This window comes from Aspergillus flavus, chromosome 3 (genome assembly GCF_009017415.1).
Source record: "Aspergillus flavus chromosome 3, complete sequence".
Lineage (NCBI taxonomy): Eukaryota > Fungi > Ascomycota > Eurotiomycetes > Eurotiales > Aspergillaceae > Aspergillus > Aspergillus flavus.
In genome coordinates this window covers 4618004-4635228 of record NC_092407.1, presented here as the reverse complement: position 1 = coordinate 4635228, position 17225 = coordinate 4618004, and the positions used below count along the sequence as shown (strand labels likewise).

The 17225-nt window shown below is 49.2% G+C and overlaps 6 protein-coding genes across 6 annotated transcripts; 1 reads left to right on the top strand and 5 right to left on the bottom strand.

Moving 5' to 3' along the window:
• Window positions 1-89: 89 nt before the first annotated feature.
• Window positions 90-1151, bottom strand: F9C07_2282663 (uncharacterized protein). Its single transcript, XM_071510575.1, has one exon. The coding sequence runs from the start codon at window positions 867-869 to the stop codon at window positions 315-317; it is 555 nt and encodes a 184-aa protein (XP_071365304.1). The 5' UTR covers window positions 870-1151; the 3' UTR covers window positions 90-314.
• F9C07_2282662 (uncharacterized protein) lies at window positions 1152-6841 on the bottom strand. Its single transcript, XM_071510574.1, has 6 exons — window positions 5361-6841; window positions 4593-5310; window positions 4319-4531; window positions 3908-4268; window positions 2477-3838; window positions 1152-2413 (listed from the first exon to the last, which is right to left on the bottom strand). Exons 1-6 carry the CDS (start codon window positions 5789-5791, stop codon window positions 2352-2354), a joined length of 3147 nt encoding a protein of 1048 aa, XP_071365303.1. The 5' UTR covers window positions 5792-6841; the 3' UTR covers window positions 1152-2351.
• A 316-nt stretch (window positions 6842-7157) lies between these two features.
• Window positions 7158-7895, top strand: F9C07_7629 (Emopamil-binding protein; the record flags this gene model as incomplete). Its single annotated transcript, XM_041285574.1, has 1 exon — window positions 7158-7895. One exon carries the CDS (start codon window positions 7158-7160, stop codon window positions 7893-7895), a length of 738 nt encoding a protein of 245 aa, XP_041145308.1.
• Window positions 7896-8072: 177 nt separating this feature from the next.
• On the bottom strand, window positions 8073-9126 carry F9C07_2255725 (putative short-chain dehydrogenase; the record flags this gene model as incomplete). Its single annotated transcript, XM_041291433.2, has 2 exons — window positions 8073-8767; window positions 8841-9126. The coding sequence occupies 2 exons, from the start codon at window positions 9124-9126 to the stop codon at window positions 8259-8261; spliced, it is 795 nt and encodes a 264-aa protein (XP_041145307.1). The 3' UTR covers window positions 8073-8258.
• A 494-nt stretch (window positions 9127-9620) lies between these two features.
• F9C07_1474933 (putative Rossmann fold nucleotide-binding protein) lies at window positions 9621-11155 on the bottom strand. The gene is made up of 2 exons (XM_041291432.2): window positions 10519-11155; window positions 9621-10402 (listed from the first exon to the last, which is right to left on the bottom strand). The coding sequence occupies exons 1-2, from the start codon at window positions 10551-10553 to the stop codon at window positions 9727-9729; spliced, it is 711 nt and encodes a 236-aa protein (XP_041145306.1). The 5' UTR covers window positions 10554-11155; the 3' UTR covers window positions 9621-9726.
• Window positions 11156-13154: 1999 nt separating this feature from the next.
• On the bottom strand, window positions 13155-17186 carry F9C07_1474872 (uncharacterized protein). Its single transcript, XM_071508126.1, has 2 exons — window positions 16973-17186; window positions 13155-16902 (listed from the first exon to the last, which is right to left on the bottom strand). Exon 2 carries the CDS (start codon window positions 16203-16205, stop codon window positions 13671-13673), a length of 2535 nt encoding a protein of 844 aa, XP_071365302.1. The 5' UTR covers window positions 16206-16902; window positions 16973-17186; the 3' UTR covers window positions 13155-13670.
• Window positions 17187-17225: the final 39 nt, after the last annotated feature.

The following is a 17225-nucleotide window of genomic DNA, read 5'->3' as shown; positions in this document are numbered from 1 at the left end:
GTGAATTATGGATATCATACTTGAGACATGTCGCTCGTCTAATTTTTTTTTTTTTTTTTTTTTTTTTTTTTTTTTTTTTTTTTTGGTTTATTTTTGTCCTTTTCCTCTCTGCCGTTGCCCGATTTAAAAGCAGTTCGAACGCCTCCCCATTATGATGCCGCTCTAATGCAATGCAGATGACTCCATCCCCTTCCCATCCGCAAGGATCTTATAAACACAAAAACCAAATTACCAACTGCAAGCATGACAATGATGGTCAACAAAGCAAACTACAAAATTGGAGTCCATGAAAAAGAAAAAGAAGAAGCGGGAAATCACTCCTCGGTAAGCGTCCACAAACTTGCACTCGGCCGCCTCCAAGACCGCGGCTGCTCCGAGTGACACCGGCGATGGTTTCTATCAACCGCCAAATGCTTAGGCAGACTGGAAAGTTCCCGACCTCTATCAGGGGCAGCTGGCTGCATAACAGGATTCTGCGGCACCCAGTATGAAATCACGACGTTCTGACCGGCAGTAGTCGTGGTGGGCAGGACGAAAAGCGACCGAGCCTTATCCAACGGCGGGCGGATCATACGCCGCAAGGATCCAGAGCCAGAGCCATAGCTGCGGCCGGTGCTGGGGATGGTGTGTTCGACTGTGGTCTTCGAATGGGGCCAAATGCGATAATGGGGGCGAGTGGCCTTGGGAGGAACGATTCCTGCGGATGCAGCATCATCTTCGATATAGTCGCCCGAAGCAAGCGGAGTGAGAAACTGTTGTTCGAGTTCAGTCTGCTGCTCTGCCACTCGCAAAAGTGGAACGTTGCGACGGGGCCCTGGTCCGCAGTATGGCCAGGAATGGCGTCTTCTGTGGTGGAGTAAATGCGGCATGCCAACAACGTAACGCTAATAGAAACTTGGAGAAGGAACTAATCCACTAGGAAAGAAGGCCAGATTTATAGGTAGACTAGCGAGGAGAAGAGAACTTGAGAAAATAGCTAAGCCCAGGCAGAACCAAAACGCTAATGGGTACCTTTGAAAAAGGCCAGTATTGAGAACCCTCCTCAACGAAAGTCCCAAGCCTCGCAACGTCTATTCATAGCGCAATGGACACATCTCAATAGCGGTAACAAAAGGGCGTAGGCAGTCAGGATTATAAAGCAGCTCCGCCCCTATTGGGTTGGTCATGCGGCCTGCACGTGCAAGGCGCACGAGTCAAAGGGTGTAGTATACGATCGCCCGGGTGACTCGTCCGGCGACTGAAGATCCGAAGGTTGAAGACTCATAAATCGAACTAGCCCCACCGATCACACGGTACGCGTGTGTAAAACGCCCTGAATTGAGTCATCGCGGGACGGAGTGGCGGACGAAAGCTGTTGACTAGTGACGAATAATGGCGGGAAATGTTGAAACTTATTCGGCAGGAACAGGTAGTACAATAGCTTTTTTCCTTTCTTGAGATCGGGCTTACATTCTTCATGAAAACCTACCTTCATTTTTTCCTCATCACTTCTTCTCGACCTACAACAATATATATGACGTCCCACAGGACTTCTATGCGAGATCTCCTGGGCGAGTGGGGTATCAGTCAGCGGGTGATGTGTAGTCTCTCGAATCCATCACAAGTATCCCCCAGAGACCATCTTCTGGCACGAGCAGCTGTCATTGTACCTCATCCAACTGCTGCAGTGTTACATCTCAAATATAAGTATGGTGATATTGGTCTTGGAAATGACCGCAGTCAAATATGTGCATTACATCATTCTCAGATACTGACGCAATACACAAGTTGGCAATAGCCATGTTTCCAGCGATCAACAGCCGCTCTCTGTGACCACTGACTATCGGTTTTGGTACAGTCCAAATGGTCGTTCTACACATTGACGGGGCTTATCGGGAAGGTCTCGGGATATCCAGTATGGGACTCTATGATCGCACAACGTTACCAATAACAAAATGTATATTCACACCGGGAGTAGTCGAGAGGTCTTCTCTTCTTTAGGGCACCAGGAACCTGGATACCTAGTTAGCAAGGAATCAAACAGCCTACTACCACTTGAAGGTTTCTTGTGCCACAAAAGACAAGTCACGTGGTCTAATGGCTCCTAATTCAATTCTAGACGAGACTATTCTTCTTTTTATTTTGTCATATCCTTCGCATTTATCTATCGATCTTTTAATTTTAATTCTTCTTCGTTTGTTTACTTTTACAGAGGTTGCTAGACGATGGTTTTGATACATCATCATTTCAAATGGTGACTTAATTGATGTGCTATCCGTGAAAATCCCATTGTCCCGAGATATAATACACAACCAGCGCTCGTAAGAACAAACCCCCAAACCAACGCCGCACCATATGCCAACCCAAAATAGTCATACGTCGTAGGCGGGAGGAACAGAGTCGCATTCCAAAGCGGCAACGAAATCATGTCGGTCTAAAAGCATCACTGTTAGCTACACATAGACACCCTAACCAAATTAATTCCCTAGAAGTATACCTTTAGAAGTAGCAAAGTTTATCGCGAGTTGTCCACCCCGTCGAGCCATGTTAGGGTCTTTCGGAGCCACGGCGAGAATACCTGCCATATTAAGGAAAGATCCCCTAGAATATTGAAGCGTTGAAAAGTCGACTCGCGTACTATCCTTGGCTGGCTGTAGAGCACCCGGCATCACAGAGACGGTCAGCCACTTGTCGGTGACATGTTCATCCCACCGTGACGACATCTGAATAGACGCCCCTTTCCGCCATAGCTGTACTTCTGTTTCACCTTTGTTTGACTTCCTGGCCCCGAAAAGGCTTTTACCTTTAGTCACTAGGGAAACAGCGCGTCGTGAGTACAAAAGTTCGTACCCGTTGGCTAGCGAGCTCATAAAGCTACGCAACAGCGGTTCCTCGTCAAATTCTGCTGTCATATTTCCGACCTTCTTCTCGCAATGGGAGAATGATACTGGACGGTCGGCTGGGTATAACCTGTCGACATGTGACGAAATATAATCGGTGTAGAATAGGCGGGGAAACCGGACACGTAGAGTTCTGTGGTCGTATACATAATCTGTATCTCGGTAAACATAGTAGAGGCTGCAGTATTTCCAAGTCAAACGCGATTGGATGAGCAGAATGGCCTTGTATTGCTTTTGGTCCCCTGAGGGATCTACAACGTCATAGACATATCCAGAGCTGGTAGGCTGATCCCAGGAAAAGCTCGATTGGGAACACATGCTGAGAATGGCCTTTTCAAAATCTTCTACCTGCTTTTGAGACCGGAATTGTAGTCCGAGCCCGATGTTAGGGCTATTGTCATCGTATACGTAAGAATACAAAGGGTGGTAATTTCCATCTGTCTTGGTCGACCTTTCTTGGCACGTATCTGACCATTTCACCAAGATCTGTCCAGAATCAGTGCCGCGACAGACTTGGACACGGCTCATGGGCATGAATAACTCGATGCACCACGGTGCCTGCTCGGCTACCCAAGAGCTAATGACCATGCGCCGGACAGACTGCCATGCCTCTCCATAAGACCTCTCCAGAATGCGCACTTCGCACGATTTGTGGATTACCGGGGGATTCATGGGCCTCATAGTCGGCGCTTTTAGCTGCTCAAACTTTTCGACAGAGCTCCTAAATAAGACAGTCTCAGAGAACTGATCGGAGTCTACAGGCTCTCGCTGCCATACGGCGTCAAAGTATGCTTTTGGCAGATTTATGAAATACTGCAGGTCAGACGCGTGTTGGAAAGAGACAGATACACTTTTAGTATCGAAGCGTATCACAATAGGTTCTGAGATTTTCATGCCGGGATAACCAGAGACAGTGGCTTGCCAGACTCGTATCATTTGAGCCAGATCTTCGGGCAAAACTGGTCAGTCAATTGTCAGTATTTGCCATTTAGATATAGCTGCGATCATTGCTAGGCCAATTCACTTACAGTCCCGCTGCAAACAAAGTGTGCCGCTCTGGTTGCAGATCGTGATCTTTGGCTCGCTTTCCCCTTCTCTCGCAGACAGAAGGAGCATATACGGGGCACCCTTTGTTCGCATACGGAGTCTTTTGCTACCAATACCAGCGTTTACGAACGTTCGATAAAAAACCTTTTCTTCTTCATCCCCCGCGTCTTCTAGGTCGACGGTATCCCAACGCACATTGTTCAGACCGATGATTGAATCACTGCCCTTCTCAGCGGCTTCTTCTGGCTGTAAAGGCTCCCAAATGTCCAGATTTTGAGACTGTATGATAGAGTATTCGGGGACGTCCAATGAGATGAAATGTGCGAACTCATCTTTGATGCCCTACTGAGCGATTAGGGTACGATATCTGAACGAAGTACATCATGACTTACCTCGGATAAGTCGGAGATCAGCTTCCTGTTTTCGTGTGTCAGAATGGCGTGCAAGCTTGTATCAGCCAAAACAATGTCGTATAAGATATATGATGCTTTGAGGAGATCGACATAGGCTTGATCGCCCGGGGCCCAGGACCCTGTTGGTGGAGTCACACTGCCTCGAGGGCCGACAAGGCTCGGCCTATCCGAACTGGCAAGAGCTGCCCGGGCCTTGAAACTTCGTTAATCGTCGTCGGGTTATAGAATGATAGAGGGGTAGTATCTGACGCACCTTCAAAAGCCACCACACTGCGACTCGTAGCCAATCACTTGTGCTTAGGCGCTTAATCCTCAACTCATCCCGCACCAGGGCATCAAAGCTTCTCCTAAGCTGGGGATCAGGTCGGTGGAGTTTATCGCGCGGTTCATACCGCAATGGTCGCAGGATACTTTCTCGAATTTGTACCTGCTGAAGCTGTTGCATAGCAGTTGCGACAGCACTTGTGACGGCCGTATTATCCAGCTCAGACCCTGAGGACTCAGTGCGATTATCCAAAAAGGGCTCTTCTCGTAATGCTGGGTGGATGCCGAGTTGCGCACTCTCAGAGCTTGGCATTCTCAGATGCCTCGGCTCCGATGCACATGAACCAGTACGTCTAATCACATAATTATGTGACATGGAACGCTTCAGTGGGTCATTGATGGATGGAGAAGTAGTGTTAACTGTGGTTGCTGACCATTCAGACCCGCCGGAAAGAATCGATTCTGAGGCAGAGATACGAGCATGGCTCTCAACAGTCGGTAAACTATTTGCCCTCATAGGGATACCTTTCGGACTAACACGCAATGGCTCAATACGCAGTGACTCGTCCAGCTGAAAGTCATCATCTCCCGGTATTGGTGGTGTTCTCAGGACACGCTGCCCATTCGACAGCGTTTCCGGTGTGGAGGGGAAGCTTTTCTGTTCTAGAGCAACCGCCATTGATCTCTCAATTCTTGCCAAAGTTGAACTAAACCCGTAAGCAGACAACCACTTGAAAAGCCAATCTGGGATACTAACTTGCCAATTGAACTCATACATAAGCTAAGGTTGCAGGTATGGATCATGATCCTAGACTTCAAATCATCTATCTCTCCTCGTTGTGCGACCCATTTAACTCTCTGCCAGAACTGTTTACCATCACCCACTCCCAGATTCCTGTACTTGGCAACCACCTCCTTCACGTTCTGTAAAGTATTGGAGCAGGCGTTCAAGCATCGCTGTAAAGTATTTCTGCGACCCTCTTCTAGGTCGTCGAAGAAGGACGCGTTGGAATTTACGTCATCGCGGAGAGCTCGAAGAACACCTTGCAGAGAGGCTAATTCATTCACGAGCTGTTTGAAAACTTCGGGGGCGTCACTAGTAATAAGATAGCAGTTATGGTAAAGATCCCATGCCAGCTTTGTGAGAGTGAGAATATCAGCCGCGCTTGAATCGGGGGAAGTGGCCATGGTGGCAGTTTGTTTGTCTAACGTGATTTAATGCACGAGAGCGACAATAAAACGTGTTGTAAATAGCTCAGCATGTGTACAGTTCAGTAGATACAGAGACTTCCCAGAGTTTCATTGTTGATTAGGGAGGATGGACTTTGGCCGAGGTAAAAAGATGGGATGATTCAAGAAAAGAAATAAGAGATTGTAGGGCAGATAAGCATGAAAGTTAGCACAACGTGTGTCTTTCCAATAGTAACCACGTGGGCTAGTCCGGGCAATGAGGAAGACAGAGCAGATCAGAACTTATCTGACCTGATTCCTGGCGGGAGATGCAGGGTACCGGTGAGTATCATGAGGCGCGAACGCCATGGAGGACACAGCAAAAGGTACCAAGGTTGCTTTCGCAGAGGCGCAGCACAGCATGAGATAGTAAAATCGGAGAAGAAGAGCTTCCTCAAGTGCACAAGTACTCTTTGTGGCTCATCGGAGTCAGGAGATTTATGGTTCCCATAGAGGGAAACCGGGAGCCAATGAATGGGTGTTAGAGGCGAGTCGGCTCCACAGGAGGAGATTTCTTTGAAATCTTTCTGTCAGAGCGAACAAAGACAGCAGCTCTTGTAGTTGCTAGATGCGTTACTGAGTGTATGGGGGAGCAGGTCTAGACTTCCTTTTTCACTTCATTTCTTCCAGATGCGGCAAGTCAAGTCGAGTGAAGTATCATAGATCCGCAACTCGAGGGTGAACAAGAATCTGGGGAGGCTGGCTCACATGAAGAGAGAACCAAGCCATTTCCTCGTGTTTGGCCCAATCAGGCTGAGATCCTTCTTGTGCCCAAAGCCTTGCGGCTGTGGAGGAAGTTTTATGCGGGGGCGTCATTCATTGTTTGCCGTGGAGGCGATCCATTGAGGACCGCACTATCGAGGGCTCGGCTCTCGGCATTAGTGTGTGACCTGATAAATGGAATAATATAAAGAAACCTGGAGTGTTTCATTGGGCAACGAATATGATCCTCTCATAAATGAAGCCATAGTGTTATACTACTTAGGAAAGATGAAGACCATAAGGTGGTCGCCGTAGTAGTATGTACAGTACTCCGTACTCCGCACAAGATCTCGGAAGTGGGTCCGCAACTACGCCGCTGCCTCAGGCACGAGCCACGCTGTCGATCATTCTCACATTTTCAGGGGCCCAAGATTGAGATCAAATTCAGACCACGACCACAACGTCTCCAGCGTTAACCTACTGACGTGTCCATGACAGAAACCTGACATAACCACACTTGATCTTTCCTCATCGTACAACTAGTTTCTCCCCATCTGGGACCTATATTGCTGGTGGGGTATAAAAACAACAAAAGCCCAGGTCGAGCAGCAGACGCCCCAACATGTCGACTGTTGCACCTTTCACCCTCGACGTTGCGACATGTCTTTGCATCGCGTTTGCCCTTTCCTTCATGCCAGCCGCCTACATCCTAGGCCGGTCGTTAATCCCCTCCACTCACATGCGAAACCGTGTCCTTTTCTTCTGGCACGCCTATGACGCCCTCACCCACATCTTCATCGAAGGCTCATTCCTCTACGAATGCTTCTTCAGCTACACAAACCTCCCCGCTGGATTCAATCGCCCGCCCTACTTCCTCGATCAGAAGGACCGCGTATACGGAGCTGCATACGGAACTCGTCCAAGCTCGCGACTGTGGCAGGAATACGCGAAGGCCGATTTCCGCTGGGCGGCCGCCGACGCCAACGTGATCTCTCTCGAACTATTGACCGTTTTCCTCGGAGGTCCCGCAGCTCTCTATGTGTGTTATCTTCTGTGGAAGGCCTCCAGCAGCCGGACAAGTGCCGCGGCAAAAGGTTCCGCGAAAGCGAAGCTGTGGTTGGTGGCGCCCGCTCTGGCGACCGCTGAGCTGTACGGCGGGTTCATGACCTTTGCGCCTGAATGGCTTACGGGTAGCTCGCAGTTAGAGACGAGTAACCCTGTATACCTATGGTTCTACCTGTTCTTTTTCAATACCCTCTGGGTGTGGGTTCCTCTGTGGGTGTTGTGGGAGGCTACCAAGGAGCTGCGCACCGCCTTTACCAAGGCTGAAAGTGCAACTGAAGCTCGCAAGAGCAAATAAACAATATCATTTCATAGATTGGCTCAGCAAATGCTTGTGAAGAAGACTGTGGTGATTAGCGTTATAGAGTTGGCAATTTGACGCATAAGCAATGGCGCTTATGGTTTCTATATTTTCCCACATATAATCATGATGATATCCCTATATATAATTAGCTTCCGATTGAATGCTTGACCGTGTGAAATGAAGCAAACATAGAGTTAATCTCAGGTTTATTCGACGAGCTTCGTACTGCATGTTACCACATATCTTGGCTATTTTCTTCAGAGACTTAAAACATATAAATATTCCAGAAAAGGAAAACAGCATTAAAGCATACAACAACTTGAGACAATCCCCTCACTCCAAATAACCATGTCACACTCACCAGGGGGCAAGTCCATTCCTCACCACCACCTTCCCGGCATCACTATCCCTAACACCCTCCACAACATCCTTGATAAAATCACCCCCAATACTAGGATGTCCACCACCCATCTCCCTAACCTTCTCAGTCAAACCACCCAAGCCCGTCGCCAGAAATCCTGGTCCAGCACCCCAGACCTTCACCCCATCCGCCTTGAGCTTATGATTCCAATCCAGCATCAGGATATTCAATGCCGTCTTACTACACCGATACCCAATGGTCTCGAAATCAACCTTTTTCGGCCAACCCGCCGGCAACCGCGGTGTCGGGAAGTACGATTCAGCAGCCTGGGTGATATGGGACAGACCCGCTACGAAAATTAATCGTGGATCGGCAGACTTCAAAAGGAGTGGTATGAATGTGTAGGTCAAGACATGTGTACCGGCTACATTGACGTCGTATGCTTTGGTGAAGCACTCGCGGAGCGATACACGGCCTGCGAGGAGCTCGCCGTCGAAGCTGGCGCCTGGGTTATTTCGTTAGTATTATGCTTTTGTTATGGGCAGTCTTTATATAAAGTTGTAGGATAGATGACGTACCGGCATTATTCACGAGGGTATCAATGTGGTTATAGCTCTTGCGCACTGTCTCGTAGGCTGTCTCGATCGATGCATCGTCGGTTAGGTCAAGCTGAAGAAGTTCAACGCTGCTTTTCGTATCTGGGACTTCGGCCTTGAGAGCTTCCAGTGCTTTGTTGCCTTTTTCGAGAGACCGGCTGCCCAGGAAGATATGGTAGGTTGCTTTGGTAGATTGGAGCAGCGCTTTGACTGTTTCGTAGCCGATGCCGTTATTGGCTCCGGTTACTAGGACAATTTTAGATACCATTCTGGGGTTATGGGTGTATATAAAGTATACTGCTTTGGATTTTGTGGATAGTTGAATTGAGAGGTCTTCGAGGGCATCAAATAGAGTTTATATATCTTTTTCTTAGCAATACCTCCCTCTGTGACGATGTATTAAGATATCGCTTAAAGCCGAATATTGACGTATCTGAATCGGAAACATCGGCATTTGGAGTGATAATGATCGATTTACAACAGTTCGAATGTCTACAGAACCCATTGTCAAGTTGCGGGGATATCTTAACTCCGGTATTTAAGCTTATATACTCCGTAGCTTCGCGGGTATTGCCATTTTGGGGAATTAGCTACTGCTGCCCTATTTCACTCAAAAGCTCCACCATTACCACTAACTTAACTATTAAAAGTCACTAGAGCAATGATACTACGCTTTCACTTGGTCTATACGAGCGACTGCCCTCCAAGAGCACGTTTCAAGCTCCATGAGAACCAGAAGACGGTGCCGCTTCCAACAGTCCGAACAATCTGGGTCGTAGGATGCAAGAGAGGGCATATCAGCAGCGCTCCCTGTAATGAAGTCCATAATTCTAGTTATTATTCATATATCTAAGTCTATAAAATGTGCTCACTCCTCACCCCAATTCAACTGAAACCGATCTTGGCTACACCGATACTCCAACAGCTTAGGCCACACCTCCTTTACATCAGACGCCTCAGCCAGAATCGACCCATTCTCGGCACTGATAAACCCCTCCTTAACCGCATTGCGCACCCACGCCAGCAACCCATCCCAGTACCCATTAATATTCAACAATACAACCCCAACACGATGAATCCCCAACTGATTCCACGTCGTCATCTCCATAACCTCCTCGATCGTCCCAAACCCACCAGCCAGCGTGACAAACCCAGACCCAGGCCCGCCCTCCATGACCTTCGTCGCCATCAGCCGCTTACGCGTATGCATATCCTGCACGATTGTCGTAACCCCATACTCCGACTCGGGGATCTCATCTCCGTCCAAGGATTCGGAGACGACTCGCTCGGCTGTCTTGCCTCCCGTCGCCGTTATGGAAGCCTTCCCGTTGCTGTTCTTCGCGGATACTTTGACAAGTGCACGCGGGATTATACCGTGCACGGCTTTTGGGCCGGATAGGGAAACTAGTGTCTTTGCGATCTCGCCCATTAGGCCTGAGGTGCCGCCGCCATATACGAGTTGGACATTATTTTTGTGGAATTCGTAGGCCAGAGCTCGGGCTGCTTCGAGGTGGACTGGGTCTTTTCCTGCTGTTGCGCCGCAGCTGAATATTCCCGGGGAGGGAACTGGTTAGCTTTACTGATTATAGAGCTTTTCATTGTCTATTATAGGGGCAATCGCCGATCGTCAAGGTATAGAGGGCAGGAATGGTTGACTCACAAGACGCAGACGACGGCTGGTTTATCTTGAGTCATTTTAAACGTCACTTGGAAGATAATGGGAGTTATACGGTAGGTGTATATAGATGTACAGGAGATGGAAAGACATAAAAGAAAGAAAGGTGTACTTCGTACATATGGCAAGAGCAACTACTGTAGCCTGCACAATATCTGATAATGACTCATTTTCTATGGATCCACTCGGGATTATCGGAAGCTAACCGAAACTGGAGCCGTCATTTCAAACTAGTTCAGTAAAGAATGAGTGCGTAATCTTATTTCAACACCGATTATGATTATAATTATAAAGTGCATGCTCTCCGATGCCGAGTACCTTTCCACATATGGTAAGCTTCTCGAGATCATATGGTATGCACTCCACTTGTAAAGTTCCCTATATGCATCGCCATGCCATCACAGCACAGAATAGTCCTGTATTATGGGATGTAAGGATAGTCCTGGATCCTTCTCACAATAGACCGGCTTGAATCTGGCTATACTACTGTTGACTATAGTTATACATAAAGGCCTAGTCAGGTGCACAAGGTGTTGTTTAATTCTCCATTAACTTCTACCAACTAATTATATATTCTGACTTCTTGACATGAAAATTCAGAAGACTGGAGAGGGGATCTGTAGGCTTAGGCACCAATTTGCAGGGGCTGTTGACTCATCTTCGTTGCAAAATTGGGTCAGAATATTCGGTTTCTGGATCAGTAATCATGGCTGCTCGTTGAAGTTTCCGAAGATGTTGGCCACTCTCCCCTGAACAGAGGGCTTGGCTATGCGCGTTCATATGGGGCTTTAATGTAAGGAAATTTAGAGAAGGCCAATTAGAAACTCCAGTTGGAGTATCGACGTAGGTCTCGGGTGGGTAAGGTGGTAGATTAGCTAAAAGGCAGAATACTACCTAGTGACCTTTGGGCTATATTGTAAAGTGATCACTTAATATCTTTAAAATTGTGACAGAAACTCCTAGGACAGAAGCACATGAATAGTCCTCAAGCAATATGCGAAGATAATACCTCAGTAAACTAGTTGTAGCATAGTGATAACCGAGCAAACCGCCTAAAACATTGAGAACATGCATGTGGTGGTATCACTCAAAAGTTACACTTATTAAACAATAATAGAAAGTTGACGCATGTAAAGGAAACAGAAAACCACCCAGCCCAGGCCATGACCTTTACCGTACCCAACGTACCATTAATTCATACAATCATAAAGCAAAAGAAAGGGTTTACTCCAGTAGAGCGACCATCAACCTCTGGTAATCACCACTTGTCTCACCGCGAACCCGCTCGATCAGGTCCTTTCCATACCGATGACGGTAAGCACGCTTCACCTGGTCCTTGTGCGCTCTATTCCAGTGTATCCTAACAACGCGGCTCACCAATTTGACGTCCTTAGTGCCCATACCCTTCACGCAGTCCTCCAATAACTCGGCATCCCGCATGGCTGGATCCAATGCGCCACGCAGCATCTGAAGCAGAGCATCTTTCATATGTCCCGAAAACTCCTTGTCGATATGTTTCTCTAGCGAGGCATTGTAGCGGGCGCTGAACGCCTGGTTTATGGCGCGGAGCTCGTTGTCCGACGATCGGGCAAAGATACCGCAGACTTCCTGAACGTTATTCCTCATACGAGCAGCCGTGGCAGAGTGCAAGGACTTTGTTTCTTCCTCAATGGTGCGAGGGTCAATTGGGAAGGATTCCTCATGGCGGTCTGCGCGAAGGATCATTCCGAAGAGATTTTGTGTTTCAAATGACAAATCGCTTTGGACGTCTTTTTCAAGGGAACGGCTGAATGTACGCTCATATGCGGCTTTAATAGCTTTGAGATCCGCATTCGACCGGCTCACTAGAACATCGTTAAGCAACCATTCCTTCGTGCCTATTCCCTTAACCGCTTCACGCGCGGAAGTCACATCATGCATCAACGGGCCGTCAATAACGGCAAGCAAGCCGTCACGGAAGTAGCCACTTGTTTCGGATTTAACATCCTTGTACAGATCGCGACGGATATAGTTGGCATAGGTCTGGCGAATGGCGGCCATCTGGAGCGCATCAACTTTCGACAGTATCTGGATGAGTGACTTTTCATCTGTTCCAAAGCCCTTCATCGCTTTACGGAGCCCATCGGCTTCGCGGTGGAAATCACCAGGGGCGATTTGGCCGGGGTTGTAGCCCGGGGATGGCTGGGCTGGTGGAGCGCTGTGGAATGGCTGTTGTGGATGTTGCAATGGGTAGCCTCCTACTGGGCCACCGCCATATGGCCCCGGTTGAGGACCTGGCGGATATCCGGCACCGCCATGGGGAGGAAATTGTTGTGGGGGCGCTCCATAGGGAGAGTGAGATGGAGGCGACGAGTGGTATCCAGGGCCTGGAGGGGGGTGTCCGTGCGGAGGATAGCCTGGCTGGCCTGGGGGTGCTACCGGAGGTCGATCATACTGGCCCGGATGTGCAGGAGGCGGCCGATTATATTGACCTGGAGGGGGGCCGCCGTAGCCCGGCTGCTGGGGATACGGAGGTTGCGGAAACCCCTGAGGGGCGCCGTGGGTAGAATACGGGGGTTCTGTTTAGACGAAAAGAAGGACGGTCAGCCAATCAAGAATGTCTCCAGGAGAATAGTTTGGTGCGACAAGAATACGTACGACTTTGTGGGGGATAAGGCGGATTATACGACATGATCAAGAGTTACAAGCTTCAAATTTTGGAGTGGGGTTGTCTGCATTCCAGAGGGGAGAGTACGGGAGATTATATACGGCAATGACGCCAAGCGGACCCTTCCACCTGTTCGTCATCCATACTTCAGAAGGCAGGCACGAGTGTGGCGCAGTAAGGCTGGGCTGGTGGGGCTGGGGCGGAGACAAGGCACATTCCGATTTGCAGCGAATTTCTAGAAGGTCGACTGGCTGTGCATCTGCATCTGCCTACATGCATCTACCACTACCTTAATTCCTAGACAGTTTTATGATTTGATAATATCATGATCCAAGCAGCAATCAAATAGGAACCCACCACTAATATTCCGTACAATAATGCAGTACGTACATCCCGTCCATCAGATCATCTCAACGTCATCATCTATTTATACATCAATCGTAAGTCGTCATGGCTTTCCATAAAGGTAGTTAAACGCTGTAAAAAGGGATTAGGCGATCTCTCCTACAACAAAGACATGTGTTCCCGGGAACAGCCCAGTAGATCCAGCATAACACCCCCAATACCAATCATCATTGATATTTTCCGCCTCAGTAATTTCCGCGCCACGTGGAAACATCAGCTCGTCTTTGACACCATTCTCAGGATACCACGGCCACAGCGCGTGAACAACAAGACCAATACCACCATCGGGTGGAAAGCGAGGTGAAGTTGACGCGTTCGGTGTGGGAGTGGTAGGCGTGGAAGGTTCAGAGTATGAGTTGGTACGGTCACCGAGGGTACTGGACCATGGGGCTCGGATGCGAGATGCTTTTTTGCGCCGCTCTGCTCCCTCTTTCCAGCTCCAGTCGCCAGTTCCGAGTTCAGGGGATGGAACAATACCAGAGCCTGCCACAAATGTTCGTGGTACAGATGGAGAGGCTGGAGGGGAGGAAGACTGAAGGTGTTCGTCTTTCAGCGCACGACCGCCCACTAGATCACGGACAATGACCCGTTTCTGGCCCTCTTCATGATCTTCAAATCCAACTACCACCATCCGATGACCTTTCAAGCAGCGCCGCCAGCCGTTATGCCCGTTCTCTTTACGGATTTTTGCCGTTGCCACCAGCTTAAGGTAGCAGTTTGCACAAGTATCATAATCACCCTCGTTGCATTGGAGACAATGGAAACGCAGAGTGGATGCTGGAATTGGGTTGGCGCAAATGTCGCAATTTGTGGAGAAGGACAGTACTTTCAGTGTCTCAGCTCCGGCAAGAGGAGCAGCTGATCCGTTGGCTACATCTCCTGGGGCGGCTGGTGTCGCGGGAGTCGAGGGGCTATCTGGCGTAACACGGCATATCGGTAGAAGGGCATGCGTACAGCATTTTCCTTTATTGACACATTTGTTGCAGAAGCCCCAGTCGCCTTCGTTGCACTGGTTGCATTTCCAGAAGCACGTATCTGCTGACGACTGACATATGTCGCAGAAAAGCCCGGCTTGTAATCGTCGGGCGGGGTTTTCGTTGGTAACCTCTCTTCCATCCCTTGTGGCCCGACGGGCGGTGTCGGACGGCCGGTTATACTTTAGAGAAAGTAGGATATGTTGTGACTCTTGCGAAGGCATGGCAAGACCATTGGAAGAAGCATGAATTCTGTCGAGATTTGCCTTTGCTGATACACCAAATCCAGGCCAGTCTAGACAGCCGCGTCCAAGCCGGTAGCACCGCAGGCAAATATGGTAGTCACCATCCTTACATAACCGGCATTTCTTGTGAAGTTCATACTGGATACTTGACCTTCCGCATCTATCGCACGAGATAGACGGTTCAATATAATAGGTTGTCGCTTGAGGACCGTTAGATCTGGAGGATGAGGGCCTGGAGCGTCCTTCTGCCCTGGCAGGACTGTTGATCTCAGGCGCGAGAGAAGTAGCCGTAGGTGAGTTTGCAAGGTTCTGTTCAGAGCGTAATGCAAAAGAAGCAGTTCGAGGGCTGCGCACCAATGAAGAAATTGATGTGGGAGAGTCGACAGACTGTCTGGCCGGTCTTTGTCGCCGTAGTTCCCTATCATTACTACTAGCCACCCATATATTAGGAATAGATTGCTCGGAAGCTGTCGCTCGACGTGTCCGTGGAGCTGAATCGGCCGCCCTGACCCGAGCAGCCTGCGAGCCTCGAGGACGGTCGGCAATCATGTCGCTAGAAGACCTTGCTGCAGGCCTCAGATTGACCTCTGACGATGAAGCGGAGCTAACAGGTATAGGTGATACTCTCTGACGGCTACCTTGGTCGGATAAGCGTCGCTGATGGCCAGAGACACTAGAGCGCGGGACGAGCGGTTCGAGTAAGTATGGCCTTGATACCGGAGGGTGCGCTGGTGAATCTCGAGAACCAGAAGCGGGCTGAGATCTCTGCACTGATTGCGAGCGTGACCGAGGGCGATTTGATGCGTGCGCCTCTTCCTGTGCACCGTTTCTCTGCTGTGATCGGGAACGCAGTCTATGCCTCCGTCTGTAAGCATCGGCAATGCGTTCACTGAGCTCCTCTTCCTGCGCAGGTCCAAGATTGTCCATATCAATATCGTCCAATAACCCTTCTTCCAGAATTTGACGTAAGATCTCTTCTTGCATGGTTTCGGTATCCGACAAGCTTAGCAACGATCGAAGACTCGACTGGTGTTCTATTTGTCTCGTGCGATCTGAAGTATCAGGTAATGCGCTCCGAGCGTGACGTCGCGCAGCGCGTTCCTCTTCTCGTTGTTGCCGGGATCGACCATCTTCTCTTCGCCTGTCTCCATCAGCACTCTCACCTCGACGAGCCCTTGTTGATCGTGCCGACCGATGCTCCCTTGTTCGCGGTCCACTCTCACGCAGACTCAGTTCACGAGCCTCTTCCATTAACCTTCGATCCTCGTCATCTGACTCAGATGTGCTGTTCCCCGGTGAAGCGGCAGTCGGGAAGACAGGTTGGCCAGGTTTATATCTTTGCGCGATTTCCTCCTTCTCAGCCTCGGGCCTGGCACGGTCGGGATTCGCGGTGAGCACCATGTCCAACAACGTAGTGACTGTGGCATTCGGTCTTGTTTCGCGAACGACGGCGCGACATGATGGGCAAGTGAATCGGGCGGAAGAGGATGACCGGTGGCGCGAAGCTTGGACGGAGAACCATTCTTTCAGGCAAGAGCCACAGAAAGTATGCAGACAGTCGAGGAGGGTGAGGGGTTGGTAGAGCAGTTCTGTGCAGATCTAAGTAGAATGAGAGGTCAGTAACAGTATGCAGCAATTATCTCCTCATTATTAAGGTCATCATAATCCCAGAATATCTGATCTGCACAGAGAGGAGTTGATGACAGCGGGCGAGCGATGACTGGGACTCCCCACGTTTTTTCAGCCTAATCGAAAATCAAGCCACAGAAAGGGAGGAAAAGAGAAATAGCTAGAACACACATACTGAACAGATCAGTTCCTTTTCAAGGTCCCCTAAGCCAGGACCCCCGGTAGGTGATTCAGTTGACATGGGGAGATGAAGTCAACGTCGACAGAAGCGAGGTGTATGAGGGACGGAGTAAACAGCCGGAGGGTTGGTTGGGTTAGTCTTAAGGCTGGTTGTCCCACGGGATCGGCCTTTTCGGCTCGAGTTAAAAACGGACACTAGTGGCTCCACTTAGCTTCAGGTTCTGAAGACCATTGAGAATAGTAACAACAGGTTATTATTATCTTGTGCGGTTCTTTCCTTCATGTAGAGCTATCGTCAGGTGAGTATACAATACAATCGATTCTAGAATAATGACATGCTCAAACATGCATAAACTAACCTTCTCTTGGTAAGCAGACCCACCCGCCTTTCGGCGTGTTGTTGGAATTCTATGTCCTGGCAATGATCTGTTTCTGGTATCTACGCTGAGGCCACTCTTGAGTGTAGAATCACCAGTGGAATGTGAACGTTAAAAGCTGCTAGAAAGCTACATGCGCCCTGTGGTCTCGAAAAGCCCGAGGACTACTACTACTATTACCGAGGCCCCACAGTGGGTTGCTGGGTCTTATTTCCAATATCTCACATTCCTTACT